At 41.2% G+C, this 19,226-nt stretch overlaps 1 protein-coding gene across 1 annotated transcript in view; it reads left to right on the top strand.

Moving 5' to 3' along the window:
• Window positions 1-19,226, top strand: part of LOC140238780 (phosphatidylinositol 4,5-bisphosphate 3-kinase catalytic subunit alpha isoform-like) — a 59,357-nt gene that overhangs the window by 27,877 nt on the left and 12,254 nt on the right. Inside the window, exons 3-7 of the mRNA XM_072318675.1 lie at window positions 10,250-10,500; window positions 13,925-14,152; window positions 14,582-14,773; window positions 17,292-17,576; window positions 18,341-18,444. Of these exons, the coding sequence (XP_072174776.1) occupies window positions 10,250-10,500; window positions 13,925-14,152; window positions 14,582-14,773; window positions 17,292-17,576; window positions 18,341-18,444 (1,060 nt within the window). The remainder of the gene's footprint in view (window positions 1-10,249; window positions 10,501-13,924; window positions 14,153-14,581; window positions 14,774-17,291; window positions 17,577-18,340; window positions 18,445-19,226) is intronic.

Here is a 19,226-nt window from a genome sequence, read left to right as displayed (position 1 = left end):
CAGCCCTACTTTTGGTACTGCAATTTGGCCCGCATGCATTTACACACACAAAAAAAAAAAACATAAAACAAACCTGAGGCTGACCTCTGTACCACAATTTTTTTGTTGGTGTGATCGGGGTAATATTTAAAGACTGTGATTTTTTCATATTTCCATGAAAATTGTACATTGAGCATTGTACATTAAAACAGAACACGTATGAATATGTATTATTTTCTGCCTCTTCTTTTTGCAACACAAATTGATGGTTATCGGTATGGAAAGATTAAGGTTGATAAATGCACTTAACTGCACTAACCACAGCAAATCATTTTGATGATATTTAATGTAATAAGGTCTCAACTGATCTATTAAAGATATTAAAGACATCAAGTAGGGTATTCTCTTCCTGTCCTGTAATTAAAAAGAATCAATCTGTGGCACTGGCTATGGAAAAATTATACCTGTGAACTGAAAACTGCACATTGGTTATCTAAGCATGCCGTTGCTGTAGAATTCACTTTGGGGTCGAGAAAGGGCCTGTAGGCAAAGACTAGCAAGCAGCAGCTCAGCCCAGGGCTGCTTGAGGGCACAGTGTTTCCTGCCAAGCAGATACTTGTAACCAGGGAACCGTAGTTTGCAAGACTCTCTCGAAGCGCTGTGAGCTGTGAAGACCGGATGCTGAAGAAAATGTACAGACACGTCTTCTTTTTGCAAAAAGGAAAGGGAAATGGAGCCAGAATGGAAGGATAATGCAAACTAGTAAACCATTGATGATGAAAGGTGAACACTGAGCAGAATCAGCATTAAACATAATGGCAGGATGACCAGAATTTACATATAGGCCTACATTTCAATGTAAAAACTGTTGCTTTATGATTTTGTGTTCAGGTGGAGTGTGTAAAATGTAGGTGTTTGTGTGTGTGTGTGTGTGTAAAATTATGCATACATGTATTAGTAAGCACACCCATGCATACACAATGCACACACACACACTCACACACACACACACAAATACACACAAGGTAAACCTTTGCTTTCACTGTTCACTACAACAATAATAATATAACAATAATAATATAACAATAACAGATAATGAAAACTCACACAATCATCATTATCATTGTTGTCATCAATATTATTTCAGGTTTCTTCCAGTCAGAAAAATGATGGGGTCATTCACCATAATATTCACTGTTTGTGTGTGTTTTTTTTTTTTTTCATCTGCTGTAAATGCCACAAACATCTATGGCTGAAGCGTGATGGAAAAGGAACATAGCAGATGGGTAAAAATTATTCCGCAACCTCCGCTGCGAGAGGATGCAGTCCCGCTGAGGGCCTCCGTGCTGCCCTGCGTAATATGCAAGCAGACTGCTACATGCCCCATTTAACTCCGCTAGTGTTTGTTTGACTCCTAGTACTTCTGTTACCATGGACCTCAAGACTGTTTTGAGCCCTGGCCAGCAGTGTAAAGATTATCAAAACATCATTGTCTTGCTTGCGGGAGGTTGGGGGGGGGGGGGGTATGATACTTGCTAAAGAACCAAATGACCACTAGATGCAATAGAGTGTTTTTTGTTTTTGTCCAAAAATCTCATCATCATACTAAAGATTGAGATCAATTACATTCAAGAAAAATCTTGATTAAATGCTATGATTAAGATGAGTAAAGGTTATGGCATTTTGCCAGCATCATTCACACAATATGTATTTGCTCATCTGAGTCTAGTTTCTCTTTCTGCCCAAACTCTCACCTTTGTCTTCAACAATGAAAGCATTCCAACAATAACAACAACAACAACAACAACAACAACAACAACAACAACAACAACAACAACAACAACAGCATCAACAACAACAACATGGTTTTCTTTTTTAAATAAAGTGTGTAACCCTTATACGTGGCAAGGACTTTGGACAGTGTATAGGACCTACTATGAAACAGGGTTTTCTGTACCAATCAGCACTCAAAGCACACAAAAGGGCTTTTTACACTTGTAAATTTTTGCTTAGTCCCGTACCAGCGGTGGGGCTAAGGGGGGCCTTAGCCCCACCGTTGGTACGGGACTATCCTTAGCCCACTTTCTGTTTACACTCGTTTTTGCCAAAGTGGGCTAGCCCCACCGATAATCCCGTACTATCTGGCCCTGCAAAATAGCAGGGTTAGCACTGCAATTGCGGTGCCAAGCAAGTGAGTGTAAACAGAATGAAAAAATAATCCGGGGCTAAGCGACGGAGACGAAGTCCCACCCCCCACTGACCAATCAGAAACGAGGTAATCAAGTGCTGCCGGTGCGTTCATGTACTTGTACAGTGCACAGCCTAATCATGAATATTCATGTGGTTCGGAAAGTACGGGGCTATTCCAAAAATACGAGTGTAAAAAGGTCAGTTTTCTCCTTAGCCCAGGACAAGAGCTTAATAGTACAGGATTTATTGGCGAGTGTAAAAAGCTGAAAAAATTGGTATGGGACTAACGATAGTTCTGGGTCAGAGAAAGTACGGGGTTAAGAAACACAAGTGTAAAAAGGGCTCTAGATACAGTGTACACACTGCCTGAGCATTAGGATTAATGTTCTTCTTGCTCTGAAACAAGAGCTATAGGGTAATGGAGGGGGAAGAGGAGGGGAAGGGCAAAGGTTACAGAGACCATGGAACCACAGGAATGTACAATGTGGAATTCCCTTTCCCAATTGTTCTACACTTCAGTTTGCAGTGACTTGTCTTCGCTTTGTGGGATAAAGTCATTTTTTAGCAATTTTGGTCTCTGTGTTCTATTTGGCATTTATGTTCTCTTTTTTTTTTCTTTCATATTGATTACTTTGATTGATGTGAGCATGTTCCCATCCTGAAAGTGGACCAAAAGATTTTGCACAGTTTTTGTCATCACTGACACAGACTTCCAGTGTGTAGGACCCTATCAGGTATGGCATTCTTTCAGAAGACAAACAATTTATTGAAGGACATCCTTTTAGTTGTAATAGTAGTGGAGTCCTTGGCATTGATTGAAGGAAAGAGACATTGAAATATGTGAACCTGAAATTGAAACTGCAAAAAAAAAAAGGAACTACAAAACGAACTAATAACAGCTAAGCTACAGATAATCGGAGACATATAAACCACTTTCCAACATCTTTTCTGTTGTAGTACACAGGATTGAATAGATTTTTGCTTGTCCCCTGATGACATTAAGTTTGATGTACAAGCGATACAACTTGAGTCAAAGTTATCTGCACTTTTGATTCTAGCAGAGTCTTCAGTCTGAGACAAAAATGACAAATGTAAAAGTATTCAACATGCATATGAATTCAAATTGATGAATTCAACTGTTATTGCTACTGATCGACCTCGAAGTGCAATTTGTGAATCAGCTGCAATGCATGTACATGGACTACAGACATAATGACAATATACCATGCACTATCTGGGAAGAGTCTTGGGACACAGATTGATTAAAAGGAAATGGGTCCATTGAGCATCACATCTTGTGTGATTAGCCCATGGGAGAACCAACTCACGGCAGCTTCCATCAAACTACAATTTGTATGTTTCTGTTCTTATTTTCACCAAAACCTAGCATCTCCTGCCAGTATTAGAATACCTCTCTGTAAATAGCGGGAGAGGGATTCATAAATCCCTGTCAGGAACCACCTGACTTTTTGGACTCATCCGAACTTGGGAGTGCGTGGAAGAGACTTTCCCAACGTGTTTACAAGTTTTGACATCCTTCTGGAGCAGTGAGCGGTGTCATGGGGGACCCCCACATTTATCTGACCCCCTGTCCCCTGTGACCCCAGACTGACCCCAAGACAACCTCTTGGGGTCATCCTTCACAATGAGCGCACAGATTCGCCGATCAATCATGCGAAGTGGGTCTGAGAGGATATGTGCACATGAGCCGAGATAGAGAAGAAGAGGATGACACATGTAAAGACACACAAAATAAGATATCCTCCTCAGAGATCCCCGTGAGAAAAAGAACGCCTCTTTCACACTTGCAGAGGCACTTGCATGTAAACAGCTTCAGGAACATGCTTCATGACAGTCAATTTGATTTTGATAGTCTGAACGCAAACCAAAGTCATGTTTCTCACAACAAAAGCATCTCATTTCATGTCCATCTAATGTAATAATAATGATAATAATGATAATACCGTAGTTACAATTTGTATTGCACCAAATCCAATCCAAATCCAAAGCTACATGTTGTAAATGTGTTTCTGGATGTGTGACTTGTCATGGTATACATTAGAGGAGGCGGAGCTTGACCATCGTTGATTGACAGGCCATGAAGTTTGCCATGCCGCTGTTTAACCCTATGTGTGCTTTGAGTGCTGGCTGATATACAATGTAGAAAACATCACAGCGTTTTACACACTGTGTAAAACAGGATATTTTCGCAGCATGAAATTTTCGCGAATTGGAGCCGATTTCCGTTTTTTGTGAGTTGCCTCTAACATTTAATGGGTATAGTGTAGACAAAAACTTTCACATGCACTTTCATTTTGCAAATCCTGGCTCTCGCGAAATTCGCGAAATTAAAATGCACGCAAACATTCCTCCCTTTACAGTAATGGGGTGTTTTGGGGTTTTTGTGGTACGCTTTGGGGAGACTCGTCTTAATGACCAAACATCCTGCAACCCTAAACAGGATTGAGAACCAAAACTTCTTGCAAGTCTGAAAGTGGAGGTAGCTGTAGGTACAGCAATAGCGTTTTGTGACAGCAGTGACTCATTGGTAAACAACATAGCAAACAAAGTTGACTTTGATCCAGTTATACAGGGACTCCAATGTTTATTCTTGTCTATTTTGTTATTGTCTGGTGCTGTACTGTGGAAGGTCTTCCACCATCCATGGTAGGGAACTTTCGCGTGCATGACATGGCAGCTAGTCGAACGTGCCGTGGGCAGAATTTACCTCTGCGTGTGCTCAAATCCGAAAAACTTCCCATCGTTGGGACAACAAGATTGGTTCTCAGCCAAAATAGCGTCCGGTCCCGATGTTGGGCACGGTTGAGCAGCCAGCCAATCAGCGATCTTGTTGCTACTGCTCCATCCACACAGAAAAGCGAAACTGCTTAAAAATGGGGATGGGGTTCCGAGTGTGGGGACTGTCACAGCTGATTGCTTCCGCGTACTCTTGGTCTTCCCGTGGTGTAGCGAAAGTTTCCTGATATCTTTTAGGTGGAGGCCTGTTTATTATCATGCCCACAGCCTCCAAAGAGATAGGCAATATGATCATTCCTTTCACGTGGTTTGTTTTGGTTTGGTTTGGTTTAGTTTGGTTTGGTTTGGTTTGGTTTGGTTTGGTTTGGTTTGGTTTGGTTTGGTTTGGTTTGGTTTGGTTGGATTCGATTCGATTCGATTTGATTCGATTCGATTGGACTTGATTGGATTGGATTTTATCAGATTGGATTTGATTGATAAGACTAATGGGTCTCATATTTGACTGCCATGCAGTAGAATAATGGAAGTTTGGTTATGTAATAAAAAATGAAATCAACCAAGATATTGGCAAAAAGAGAAGATGTAACATCATGTAATTTGAGAGATTTGTATAATATTGCTATTAAAGCTTTCAAAGTCCTAAATATTTTGATAGTGATGCCCAAAACCTGTACAGATCCATGTTCAGTTTGGGAAAAATTGAAGATGAGAGAGAAATAGACAACATCAAGTATTGATAATAGTTTTCTTTCAATGCTGGTTCTCCCCTTCCCTTTCCATGAGTCATGTTTTCCTCCACTCTTCTTTTTCTTCACACATTTTCTTCCTGTAATTGAATGATGCCAGTCAAAAATCCCATTCATTTCCTCTTTTTAACTAATGTCTTTCCAACTGCAGTTGACTCATCCTACATGTATGTACAGTAATCAATCATCCTTTTTCCATATGGGACTGTCCATTTTTATTTCATCATACCTTGTATTATTATATTTCATCTTTTTTCCCAAGCACCACCATGCAGCTGCAGCTATAACCAGGGCGGAATATTTGTTAATGTTTGCCCTCGAGCATTTGCAGTTATTTGTCCTCCATCATGATCTCTGAAGAGGAGTAGGAGGAAGAGGAGGAGGAGATGGTGGGAGGGGGAGTGAGGGAAGAGAAGAGTCTTGTCATTACAGATGACAAGGTGCAGTGAACACACTAATAGCTCACTCACTCCCTCCACTCTCTTTAAACTCTCTCTACCATGCTTATCTTTTTCAAGCACCTTTGGAGAAAACATGAAACATTCCAGACATAGTGTAGCCCAAGGCATGGAGAGGGAAAATGATCACATTTACATTTCTGTATCAGTCTCCTGGTTTGCCTCTGTCTTTCTGTGCTCTAAGTTTGTCTGTACATATGTCAGTGCATTCAGTTGAGCTTACTGTACGAGCTGAAATTTTCGCGTACAGATATTTTCGCGAATTGGTACTGCGAGGACTTTTTCGCGTGTTGTTAATTTCGCGGTTGCGAGTGTCTAACTGAACTTAGTTATTTGCGCGTTGTTATTTTCGCGTGTTGTTATTTTCGCGATTCAAAGGCGATTCGCGAAATTCGCGAAAATAAAACCACCACGAAAATTTCAACTCGTACAGTATTTCAGTTTATTCTGTTTTAGCACAGAATGTATGTTTGTATGAATGTACCTGTATCATGTATGCATGTTTGGTGCATATAGTTACTGTATACGCCATATATTTCGCGAGTCTAAATTTTCGCGAATGGGGACTTCCTGACAATTTCGCGAGTGGTTAAATTCGCGATCATGGAGTCCTGTACTGAGAAATGTATACACGTATGTCGCATTCATATCGGCATTAGAGTCAATATTTTTGCGTGTTTTTAATTTCGCGAGTAGCAGCTGACTCGCGAAATTCGCGAAAATAAAAACCTCGCGAAATATTCGGCGTATACAGTACATGTACAGTATCTCTATATCTAGTCACATTTCTCTCCTTGAATGTGCCTCTCTAATTGTCTGCCTTAGTGCCTGCTTTTCCATCTCTCTGTTAATTGTGTCTTTCTCTCTCATTTAGCTTTTTGTTTTCTTTCACATTTTCAAACAACACATATTTCTGTCTCTTTCTACTCCTCTGTTCTTCATTTTCTTCTATCTCTTTTCCATTCTTCTCATGTTTCTCTCCCTCATCTCATTGTTTTTTTTTTTTTCATGGTCTTTCTCAGTTTGTTTTCTTTTTCTTCCTTTCTTCCTCCATATCTTCTTGTTTTCTTGTCTCTCTCACTCTTTCTTTTCATCCCGTCTCTTTCTCTCTTTTTTTTTTTTTGTCTCTCTCTACTGACTCGATCTGTTTAGTATTACACCTTTGTCTTTGCCAAAGAAATGTTCTGCATTTGACTGATGCCTTTCAGTGAGAATCCATCTGAGATGGTGTGACGATGCTGTCCAGGGACCCCCCATCCAAGGGACAAGGTTCAGGTGGATCGCACTTGTGCCATAGAGTGGAGCAATGTTTGTATGCCCCCCTGGGCTATTCTTTATAGTCCACATGAATGTGAAGCCCGTGCAGCTGAGACACATTGCACTTTTTTAAGGTTCGGCTATGGACACAGGAGCATTAATAAAGTGCAATTGAGGTACAACTGGGATAGTTTTGCAGACTCTGTTGTGGAACATGACACTGGTTGTATTTGTGCAGGTTGCTTTTATCACAGTTGAAGTAGCTGCTTGATACAAGAGTTGTCTTGTCTTTTGGTTCAGCATGGTCGATACTTAATCTAAAGGAGAAGTTCAACTACACTGTATCATTGTTGGGGAAACAACATGCGAAGTAGATCTCTCTGTTTCGAAATCAATACTACTAGAAGGGTAGATAACACAGTCAAACTGCTCCACATTTTATCTGTTTACACAATATATACAGTTCAGCCAGCGATCAAGTTCCCCCTAGATCGCGATCACGGGCGATCAGTGATCGCATACGGGATATGTCGCAATCAATTGATTGTATGCAAGCATACAATCAATTGATTTTGCGACATATCGCGTATGCGATCATTGATCGCCCATGATCACGATCTAGGGGGAACTTGATCGCTGGCTGAACTGTATCTGTCACTCTCACTGTATAAAAGCTATTCGGGACCGTCCAATCCTATTAACCCCCTGAAGACTAGTCCACCCCACCCCCATACTCGGGCATGGGTTTATGGGAAATGCGTGTTGTAGCAAAATCAGCTCATCCTTAATGGGTTAAAGCATCCACAAGCAGTCACTGATACCATGTTGACTTGAATTGAATAATGATTTAGATTATGTGGCTAGCCACTAGGGACCAGGCAAAGGGGGATAATTGCCCAGGGGCACACCCATTGCTGCCTAGGGACTTGAACCAGGGACCTTATGATTGAGTTTGTGGTCCTTTCCACTAAGCCGCAACAGCTGTTTTGTGCATTAGAAGTTAGCAGTGGCTGAGAAAGAGAAAGTGTCGCATCCTGTGCAACTAAAAATAGGCAGAAATAGTCACTTGAAGGCATTTTCGTTCCCTTAACCTGTCCCCCCCCCCCCCAAAAAAAAAAAAAGAGTTGACAATATTGATAATGTTTTGGCTCTGGGATGAGTTACCTCGTATCCCTCAGGAAATGTGTCAGAGACAAGAAGTTCAACCCACTGCACCCATAGGCAAGATTATCCTGTGACATAGTTATGATACTCGGAAGTCGTTTTCACACGTACTGATAGTGCGTAATTTGAATCACGACTCCAAGTGATGCATCACTAAAGTCACAATTCAAATAAGCCATTTTGGCCGAGCGTAAGCGCACTGGAATCGTGGAGAATGACTTGAATCGTAATTCCAGTGGCGATCCAGAGGTATTTTCCAGTGACGATTCTCTGGAATTACGGGACGAAACAGTCGTGTGTAGGGATTGACCTCCAAATTGTGTTTTGAGGGGCGGCGGAGTTTACGGTGACCTTTCAACTACTTCGCACTCCTTACTGCTCAAGAGTGATTGATGGGAACTTGGAAAGAAGCCATACCTCTCCTCGCTCTGAAATTCAAAACCGCAGAATACGCGAAGCCATTCCTGGTCGTGTGTACGAACGATAATTCTAATTGTGATTGTAATCGTAATTGTAATTCACTATTGCAGTTATGTTCCTCGACCCCGTGTAAAAACGGTCTGAGAGAAGAGTCCTAGATAAAAGGTTTGCTCTTTGGCAGCTCTGAAGTGACTTTTACCCGAGGTGATGCATTCTGTCTCCATCTCCCTCACCCCTCTCTATCCCCCATGTCCCCCCCCCCCCCCCCCCGCTCCTTCTTTCCCTTTCCATCTTCCTCCCTGTCCCCCCCCCCCCCCCCCCCACTCTCAAATGAGGCAGAATTCCAAGGTGGATGTAGAGCGAAATTGCAGGGCCAAAGGTTTACCATAAACCAGGGCAAATGCAGAATCCACATGTGATATAATAGCTGGAGCAGGCGTATTGCCAGATCGTAGAGTACACTGGAGATGCTGCAACTGCAACCTCGTAGAAAATAATGCAATTTTCTTTCATTGATCGAATACCAAGAGGTATGCCACAGGATCGATAGAATGTGTGACCACATTGTTTTTCCAATAGATTATAGACTCACGTGCAAAGCATCTGTCATTTTTGTGGAGGTAGGTTGTATCGTATTGAAATTTTATATTTATGTGAGCTGCACTAGCTTGGTGGATCATGTGAATTACTTGATCCTCTGTGAAATTCCCATACACACACACATATATACACAATCACACTCTCTCGCCATCTCTTTCTCTCTCAAGTTTGTAAATGATTGTACATACATGCATACATTGTAGTATTTCTTTTCTATCTAGTACATGAGCCATCTCCATAGAGATGAAAAAAAAAATAATTTGTGCATTCAGTGTTACATGCTGTCTGTACTTTCAATGGGATGCTGATTACTATAAGCTCTGGTGATACAGCTGAACACAGAAATGCCTTATTGCAGACACTTCAAAGGGTCAGTATAGTTTTGATTGAGATGGGGGAGTCAGATTTTGACTTTTTGTGAGAGAATTAGAAACCACTTGAATATTAAATATTGAAGAGCATTCAATTCCAAGAGAAATTCAGAGTTTATTTGATGAAAAAGTTACTGGTCCAAAAGTGATTTTTACTGGTCCTGGTCCATCGGACTAGTGTCAGTGTGCAGCATTATAAATTGTATGTCATGTGATGAGCAATCAACCAATTGGAGAGCCAGAATCTTTTGTAGGTATAAAAACAATGACAGTAAACTTGGCACGTTTCCCTCTCCTCCTATCACAGCCGGGCTAACCATCTGGGTGTGGGTGGTGTCGGTTACCGGCCACCGGGAGAAGTACTGCATCATGGCCGTCAAGGACCACACCCCCGAGCACATCGTTGCGGAGGTGATCGCCAAGCGCACGGAGGACATGGACATCACCCACCAGCAGCGGAAGAAGTGCATCGAGGAATACAAGTCCACCTACGTACTCAAGGTTTGCGGCTGTGAGGAGTACCTCTTGGACAACAACTACCCCATCTCTCAGTACAAGGTATTTACTGCTCCACTCTTAATATTAACTTGTTCCTTTCGCAATTCTGTAAGTACCTTTAATGTCCCCAAACGAGATTCTTTTCGTCCGTCGACAAACGGACAGGTTGGTAATCCTCACGTGCGAAAGCAGTCAAGCGATGTATATTATCCCATCCCCAGGGTCAACTACATGTGTGCCCTTGAACAATGGAAATATCGATCGAGTGCGATGTATGAATACAGCGTGCACTGATGGGCTCACAGACTCATTTGTCCTAAATTTGTCACAAAACCAGGCACCTGAATGCAATGACTGGGGTCATCGAACACAGAAATCTACTGACCTCAGCTTTGATCGCTAATGTACATGTTCATACAAGTTTTGTAGCAGAGCAGGGGCAAACTAAATCAGAAAAAGGTAAAAAATATTGTGATATTATATGCATTTTTCCATCAGAAAGAGAACAAGTGTTGATAGAATGAACTCTAATCTTTTTATCAAACCCATTTTGGGGGGCATTATAACACAAAGAAACATGAATTTAGGCGGCATGAAATTTTCGCGAACTGCCACTGGCATTCAATACATATATTGTTGACAAGAACTTTCGTGTGCATTTTAATTTCGTGAATCTTGGCACTCGCGAAATTAAAATGCAGGTGAACATTCCTCGTTTTACAGTATTAGTTGCTCCCACGGGAACCTGGTATACTAGGTTCCCATAAGGAACGGGTTAATGCTACGTTTACACCATGTTCCCAGAGGCCATGGCAATCACGTTTCAGGTCAGCGTGGACAGAGTGGGATGGACGTGAGAAAGCGTGTGTGGGCGGGATGGGCAAATGTGACAGGCCGTGATTGTTGTGGATGCCGTGTCAGATTTTTAAACTGTCAAAATTTGCCATGGCAGTTATGGTGCTGATCAGAAACCTAGAAGGCTGTAGTAAAACATAGTGAATGCAACAAAATGTGACAGCACGTAACAAAACTTAGAGGCGGTCTGTATTGGGATGAGACTGAAAATATGATTAGTGTAGTCTGACCAGACCTGTGGCAAATCCAGAGGGGGGCGCACCAGGCACACGCCCCCTCTTTATTTTTTTGTTGAAACAAAAGGAAAAATGGGTGACGCGTGCGCCCCCTTTTAATGTTGTGAAAGCGCCTCCTCTTGACAGAATTCCTGGATATGCCCCTGCAAACGCTGTGTGAACAGCATCTGATAACTACATGATCACTAGAGCTAGGTCAGGAATACGGAAGACTAGAATTAATAACTACGAGAGGGAAAAGAAAAGGAGCATATCCCTCGCACCCACAGCGCACTATGTTTCGGGCAAATAGGGCTGCTGTGGTTGCTGGGAACATGGTGTAAATGCAGCAGAAAGGAGAAATTTATTTGGCACGAGTCTCGAGCTTCTTCTGAGATGAGTTTTTCAGACCTTTTTTGAGAGCACTTTTTCAAACCATTGCAAGATCAGTTGTAACTTGCCAGGCTGTTTCAAGTGAAGTCTTGAGACCTTTTTGTGACAGTCTTAGGACCTTTTTTTTTAATGACATGACTACTGATATAAATTTTTCTTCTCTCCTCTCTTTTTTATTAACCGCAGGTCATTTAACCTCCTGCATGACTCTTAAAACCTTGTTTGGAAAAAGCCTAATGAGAACTCTTTGTACATAAATGTTTAGACCTATTGTTTTTTATGCGAGGTAATAGACCTTTTCTGTGAATCCTCGTAAATGCCTCACTGTACATACTTAAATTATTCTTTCAGCAAAAATCTTGAGACCTTGAGCCTGTTTTGACCATTTAAACCTTTTTAAAAAATGAATCTTTAAACCTTTTATTATGTGAGACAAACCTTTCTATATGGTGAGTTCTGAGAATCCCTTTGTACATAAGGCAGACCTTCTAAGCAAATCTCAAGGCCTTTTTTGTACTCAAGTTTATAGACCTTTTTTGCTACATGAACCTCAATAAACCTTTTGTATGCAAGTCATCACACCTTTTTCTACTTGAGACCTTTTATGTACATGTATAAGTTATGAGACCTCTTTCCAAGTGAATCATGAAACCTTTTTGTCTTGCAAGTCATCAAACCTTTCTACATGTATCTAGAAACCTTTGTGGTTCACACGAGACAAGCAGACCTTTCTACATAGTGTGTAGACCTTTTTGTTCCATGCATGTCTCAAGACCTATTTCTACATGAATCTTGAGACCCCTTTTTTTTTCTGTGTGAGGTTGTAAGCCTTTCTATGTGAGTCTTAAGACCTTTTTTGTACACAAGTCATGTATAATGTACAGTGTAAGTCTTGAGACCTTTTTCTTGTACACAAGGTTTTTTACCTTTTTCTGCATGAATCTTTCAGCTTTTTTTATGTGTGTAAGTCACTAGACCTCTACATGAGTCTGGAGACCTTTTTTAGTGCATGAGTCAGACCTTTCTACATATGTGTCTCAAGACCTTGTCAGTACCATTAGTAAACAAGTTTTTAGCCTATTTACTACATGGACCTCTTAATCCTATTCTAATACAAGTCATAAGACTGCATTCTACTTGGGTCTTGAGACCTTTTACCCGCACAAGCCTGAGGACCTAAACAGTATTTCTCCATGAATCTTATAGACCTGGGCCCCGTTTCATAAAACTTGTCATCAGTGACAAGTTGTCATAGATGTGACAAGCTACTGAAATCCTTGTATCTGATTGGCTGAGAACAAATTTGTCATAGAAATGTGGCAGTTGTCACTGATGACAAGTTTTATGAAACGGATCCCTGGTGTTCTTTTTTTATGAGAGGTCAGAGACCGTTGCTATGAATCACTATGCCACTTTGTACATACTTCAGTCATACCTTCTGCAAAAATCTTGAGACCTTGAGCCTGTTTTGACCATTTTGTCCTTATCTAATGTGAATCCTTAGACCTTAATTACAAACTATATGAGTCATTTAACCTTAATATGGGAAACTTGAGATCTGCCTTTTAATGATCGGTCATTATGCCTCTTCCACATGAATCTTAAGATGTATTTATTTTTTTACTTTAGTCTTAAAAGACCTTTTTTAAATGAGTGTTCATGAGTGCAATAGACAGAATATTTCATGAGGTGAAAGATGAAATGATCCATCCAAGGAGGCGCAGCTAGAACTTGGGAGTTCTAGCTGCGCGTAGTGGAGGGTAAAAGTACGCGCACTAAAGCGCGTGCTCTGCTCTGGCAAGGGGCGACACAACTGGAAGCTGATGATGTAAATAAAAGGCTTTTATATTGGGAAGTTTGTATGCATGTATGGGTGGAAATAAGTTTCTGGCTTGGCGGAGGTCGGCGTTCTCCGAGTGCCTTTCTAGTTTGTGTTTTTTAATGGGAAATAAAATACATTTATACAAATATTCATCTCATTGGTTGTCAGTCTTTTTTCTCCTTGTGCTTCTCCTCGACAGTACATCCGAGAGTGCCTCCTCAAGAGTAAGATCCCCGAGTTGATGCTGATGTCCAAGGACACCGTCCTGAATGGCTTGCCCGATGTGCACCTCCTGGTGCCGTCCTATATGCGGCGAGCTTCGACCATGCCGAGCAGCCAGCAGGCCAAGTGCGTCTGGGAGGTCGACGAGAACTTCCGGGTCAAGATCAACTGTGCCACCTACGTGAACGTGAAAGAACTTGACAAGGTTTGTTTTTTGAGAGGAGCTTTTAAGAACAGATAAGACTAAGGATGAATTTATTTTGATCCACTCTTCCAATATTATGTTCGGTGCTAGTTCGGTGCTAGTTTCACCATTCTATTCAACTCCGCTTGTTTTGACCAATGTGGAATATGTTCTTACCGTGCGTTTTATATATCGGCTATTGCTCAACCTATCGATTTGTGTAATTATGATATTTTCTCACTCATTTTTATCATGCCTATAAATGCTTTATTTTGTAACTGTCTGAAATTATTTGTAATGTTATATGCAATTTAGCCCCTGGGCTATGAGATATAATATGAATAAATAAACCTTTCTATATATTCTATATCCACCTGTGTCCGACTATACTCCAGATATGCAAAATGGTCCCTTCACACCTAATGTACTTTGTTTCCTTCGGTACCCCAGATCTACGTCCGGACAGGCATCTTCCACGGGGACGAGCCGCTGTGCCCCATTGTCACCACTGAGCAGGTCCCCTGTTCCAACCCCCGCTGGAACGAGTGGCTGACGTATGGCATCAAGGTCAATGACATTCCTCGCAGCGCCAGGTGGTGCATTTCCATCTGTTCTTCAGAGAAGAGGAAAGGGAAAAAGGAGGTGGGTCTTTAATATATATGGGTATACAACATCTCGATGTTGGACTATTTAGCTCGTCAGGTCATAGCATGGAGTTGAGATCTCTCGGGCCAATACAGTACTCACCGCATAATCGGGTAGGCTCGGGCAGAGCGTTTCTTACCCGATTAAGCGGAGTACCCGATTAACAGAAGAACACGTGTCATTCACAATTGACACACACAATGTGTATGTACATGCAGTTTACACTGCACCAAACACCTACACTGTATGCTTAACAAGCGTGCTTGCACGGCACATTATACATACCTTCCAATAACACTTGCTCAGTCATGAGCAATAATTTACAGTCTTTTATGGACAAATACGTCTTCAGAAAACTTTGTTGTTTGACTATAGACTCCTCGCTAACACGCAGGCATTTTCTGAAATGAACACATCTTTTTGCGTGCAATTATAGTCACGTAGAACGTCGCGTTACTTTTCGAGAAATGACTGCATGGGGAATAGTAGGCCTAAAATTATGAAGCTGGTGCATGGCCTGATTTTCGTGGCAAACTTCAAGGGAGGAGCGCAAATGTGTTCAACTTCTGTCTGTCTATGCAGTTGTGAGTGCCAGCCACATGTGTAATGTTCGTTTACGTGTGGCAAGTCGGCACACTGTACTGGTACATATGTTTTCATGTTTAATCACTCCCCAAATGATCGGTCTTGTTCGCAAATTAAGTAGAGAATGTGATTAACCGTGGAAAATTTGACAGTCATGATTTCTTAAAGTGTTTATCTGAGATAGAATATGGGTAAAAATTAGATAAGAAGAAAGTTATTTACCCATTTATGCGGAGAGGCAACCCGATTAGCAGGTAATTTTAATGTGCATTGGAACTGATTTTGAAATTACTACCCATTTAAGCGATACCCGATTACGCGGAGAGTACTGTGATATCAACCATGCCCCGAAAAGCAGTCCATATCTATGTACCAGTACAGTCAAATCTGTCTTAGCAACCACCTGTCTATAGCAGCCACCTGTCTGTAACAGCCACCTTTTTCATCTCCCTTGGGTGCCCGCTATAGACAGCTTTGACTGTATAGAGGGCTCGACACTAACGGTGGCCTGGTGGCCCGGGGCCACCAAAAACGCACGTCGGGCCACCAAAATTTCAGAAATGAAGCATTTGGTGGCCTGATCGGGCCACCAAAAAAGGACGGATGATTGCCTTTGGGCCACCAAAAATAAAAGTTAGTGTGGAGCCCTGCTGTATACCATATAAGCCTCTTTTGGTGAAACTCAGTATAGATAAATTCGGTTTGGGTGCTGGTTTTTATGGTACTTTCTAACAGGGAGGCTTCAAACAACAACTAACAAAAGATAATTTGTGCACTGACATAGCAATGCACCTGGCTCATTGCATAACCCATTGAAAGTGCTCTTGTTCTTCTTTGGAAGCCCCCCAGTTATGGCCGCTATAAGTTACATAGCTCTGAAGTCGGATTCATCTATATCCGTAATGTTAATCATTGATGCAAACAATTTTCTAGTCCGGAAATGGATGGGGAAAAGGCACACTCAAACCATGTCCATGTGTTTGTGTGCGTGCCACTGTGCCCATCAGATGCATATTTGTAATCTCACTTTTCTAACCCTTTCTCTGCTATATTTGTGTCTTAAAGGACAAGTTCACCTTCATTAACATAAGGATTGAGAGAATGTAGCAATTTTAGTAGAACACATCATTGAAAGTTTGAGGAAAATCGGACAATCCGTTCAAAAGTTATGAATGTTTGAAGTTTTTGTGCAGTCACCGCTGGATGAGAAGACTACTGCAGTGTATGATGTCACATGCGTACAACAATATAAGGAAAATATAAAGAGAATTTCACAAAATTTCATCTTTTGAAAAAAGTACACATTCCCTTGACTTGTTACTGACATATGTTATGGGTAATTTGGTAATATTATTCCCATTGCCTTTAGAAAGAGGCAAGTCAGGTGCTCTTTTATTATGCGAAAAAAGTGAAAATATGTTGAATTTTCTTTACATTTTCTTTATACTGTTGTACTGACATCACGAGCCTTAGTACTCTCCTCATCCAGCGGTTCCAACACAAAAATTTTAAAAATTCATAACTTTTGCATCGATTGTCCAATTTTCCTCAAACTTTCAGTGATGTGTTCTACTAATATTGCTGCATTCTCTCAATCCTTATGTTAATGAAGGTGAACTTGTCCTTTAAATATTTTGCTTCATTCACTGAATGGTGTAGAATGGGGTTTCACCTCGTTGAAGACTCCAAGAAGATAATGCAAGTAAACTGTTTTGTTGAAAAATGAAATAAAAAATTGAAATGGAAATTGAAATTGAACTGTAATACCTTTTTTTTTTTTTTTGCATCACTCTGTCCAATAAAATAGAGGAAGATTTAGTATTACACTCTGTCTCTGTTCATATTTCGTCTGTATTGAGAGAAAAAGAGCGAGAGAGAAGGAGCTGAATATTAGTCCACGGTGAGAGTATCCTCTTCGCTTGTATTGCAGGGAGGATGGGCGATAGCGTGGGGCAATGTGAACCTCTTCGACTTCACCAACCGGCTGCAGATGGGCAACATGCGGCTGTACCTGTGGCCGCCACCCCAGGGCAACGACGAGCTGCTGAAGCCCTTCGGCCAGACGGGGTCCAACCCGAACAAGGACGCCCCCTGCCTGGAGCTGGAGTTCACCCGCTACCCGCACAGCCTCATCTTCCCCGGCTACTCGCAGATCGAGCAGTTCGCGTACTTCGTGACGCAGGCGCAGACGCGGAGTCTGCCCAATGGCGATGCGGTGAGGGAGAGTTCAGACGTGCAGTCAGTAATATGTGTGTATACATTATGTGGGTTAGGGAGAGAGAATCCAGACATGCATGTGTATACGTGGCTAGGGAGAGTTCAGGCACAGTCCAGGGAATAACATTCCTAATCAGATTTGATGAGTAATTTCAGCTGATGAACAATATTTCAATGGTGTCATGTACACTTCCATGGAAGAAAACTGCTACAAAATGATCGTTTGTGTAGCAGTGGTATCCCAAAAATGCACAGCAAATTGAAATGTGATACCAGAAAAATTATTCCCTGTAGTCAGTGGTAAGTGTGTATGTGTGTATACAGAGTTCACACACGCTGTCAATGATATGTGTGTGTGTGTGGTTGAGGAGATTTCAGGCATGCTGTCAGTGATACATGTATAGCCAGTGTGTTTATATGCAGTTCTTAAGTGAGAGTTCAGACGTGTATACAGCTGTAGGTCAAGTTTGGATGGATTACTGAATGTTGCAGAAAAAGCTTGACAGGTTTAAAGCTAAGTGGCTGGGCACATAAACAATAAATGTCAATGATTTTGTATTCTTTTCTGATCATACTATAACTGTCATCTTTTGCTATTAAAAGTACTTTACTTTTCTCTTACTTCATTCATATGTAATCATTTTTATACTGATATTTTGCTTTCTGCTGCCTTCATGTAATGCTCTGGTAATAATATTTTTGTATGTCTTCTGCAAAACTGAAAACAGATTCCTGAACATCCTCCACCTTGTTTCCTTACAGGTCATGCCATCCGAGGAGGAGCTTGAACAGTTGGAGGAGATCCTCAATAAGGATCGTCTCCACGAGATGTCCGTCCAGGAGAAGGAGCTGGTGTGGAAACTCAGGTGTGGTTTGGATGCCTTCCATTTATAATGATGATGATGATGATGTTGATATTGAGGTGATGGTTTGTGGTGACAGTGGTGGTTTTGATAGTCATAATGATAATGGTGTTTTTGTGGTTATAATGGTTATGGTGGTGGTGGGAGTGATGACGAAGATGGTGGTGATAATGGTTGTGTTGGTGATAGTGGTGACGTTTGAGGTAGTGATGGCAGTGGGGGTGATGATGATCATGGTGTTGGTGTTGATGGTGATGTTGGTGGAAGTGGGGCTGTTTGAGATGATGATGAGGGTGATGAAGGTGAGGATGACAGTGGAAATAGTCGTGGTGATCGTTATGGAGGTGGTGGGAGTTATGATGATGATGATGACAGTACAATGGTTTTATTTGACAATCAATGAGCAGTATAGGCCAAATTCATATAATTTCCCATTATATGGTGAAAGTAGTCATTGCTGTCACGTACAAGGAAGTTATGGATGGCTTGCTGTATAATTTTAGCAAAAGAAGAAAAAAGAAATCATTTTCTAAGTTTCCTTCTTGTCAAGAATATTTTTGAACAGTGCTAGACTTAGGATCATGCAATAAGATCAATTGTTTTATGCTTTGTAATCTGCTTTAAGTTCAATTGAATATGGCTGAAACTTACAATGGATTTCTATTCCTAACAAAAGAAAGAAAGAAAGTAAATTGAGTTAGGATGTAGTTTTAGTGATAGAACAGTGATCACATTATTCAATATACATAATGTAAGCCAGTCTTGTTTTTCCTTTCATAAAATAT

Source organism: Diadema setosum, chromosome 15 (genome assembly GCF_964275005.1).
Source record: "Diadema setosum chromosome 15, eeDiaSeto1, whole genome shotgun sequence".
Classification (NCBI taxonomy): Eukaryota; Metazoa; Echinodermata; class Echinoidea; order Diadematoida; family Diadematidae; genus Diadema; species Diadema setosum.
The sequence above is the reverse complement of the archived record's forward strand: the minus strand, read 5'-3'. Positions and strand labels throughout refer to the sequence as shown.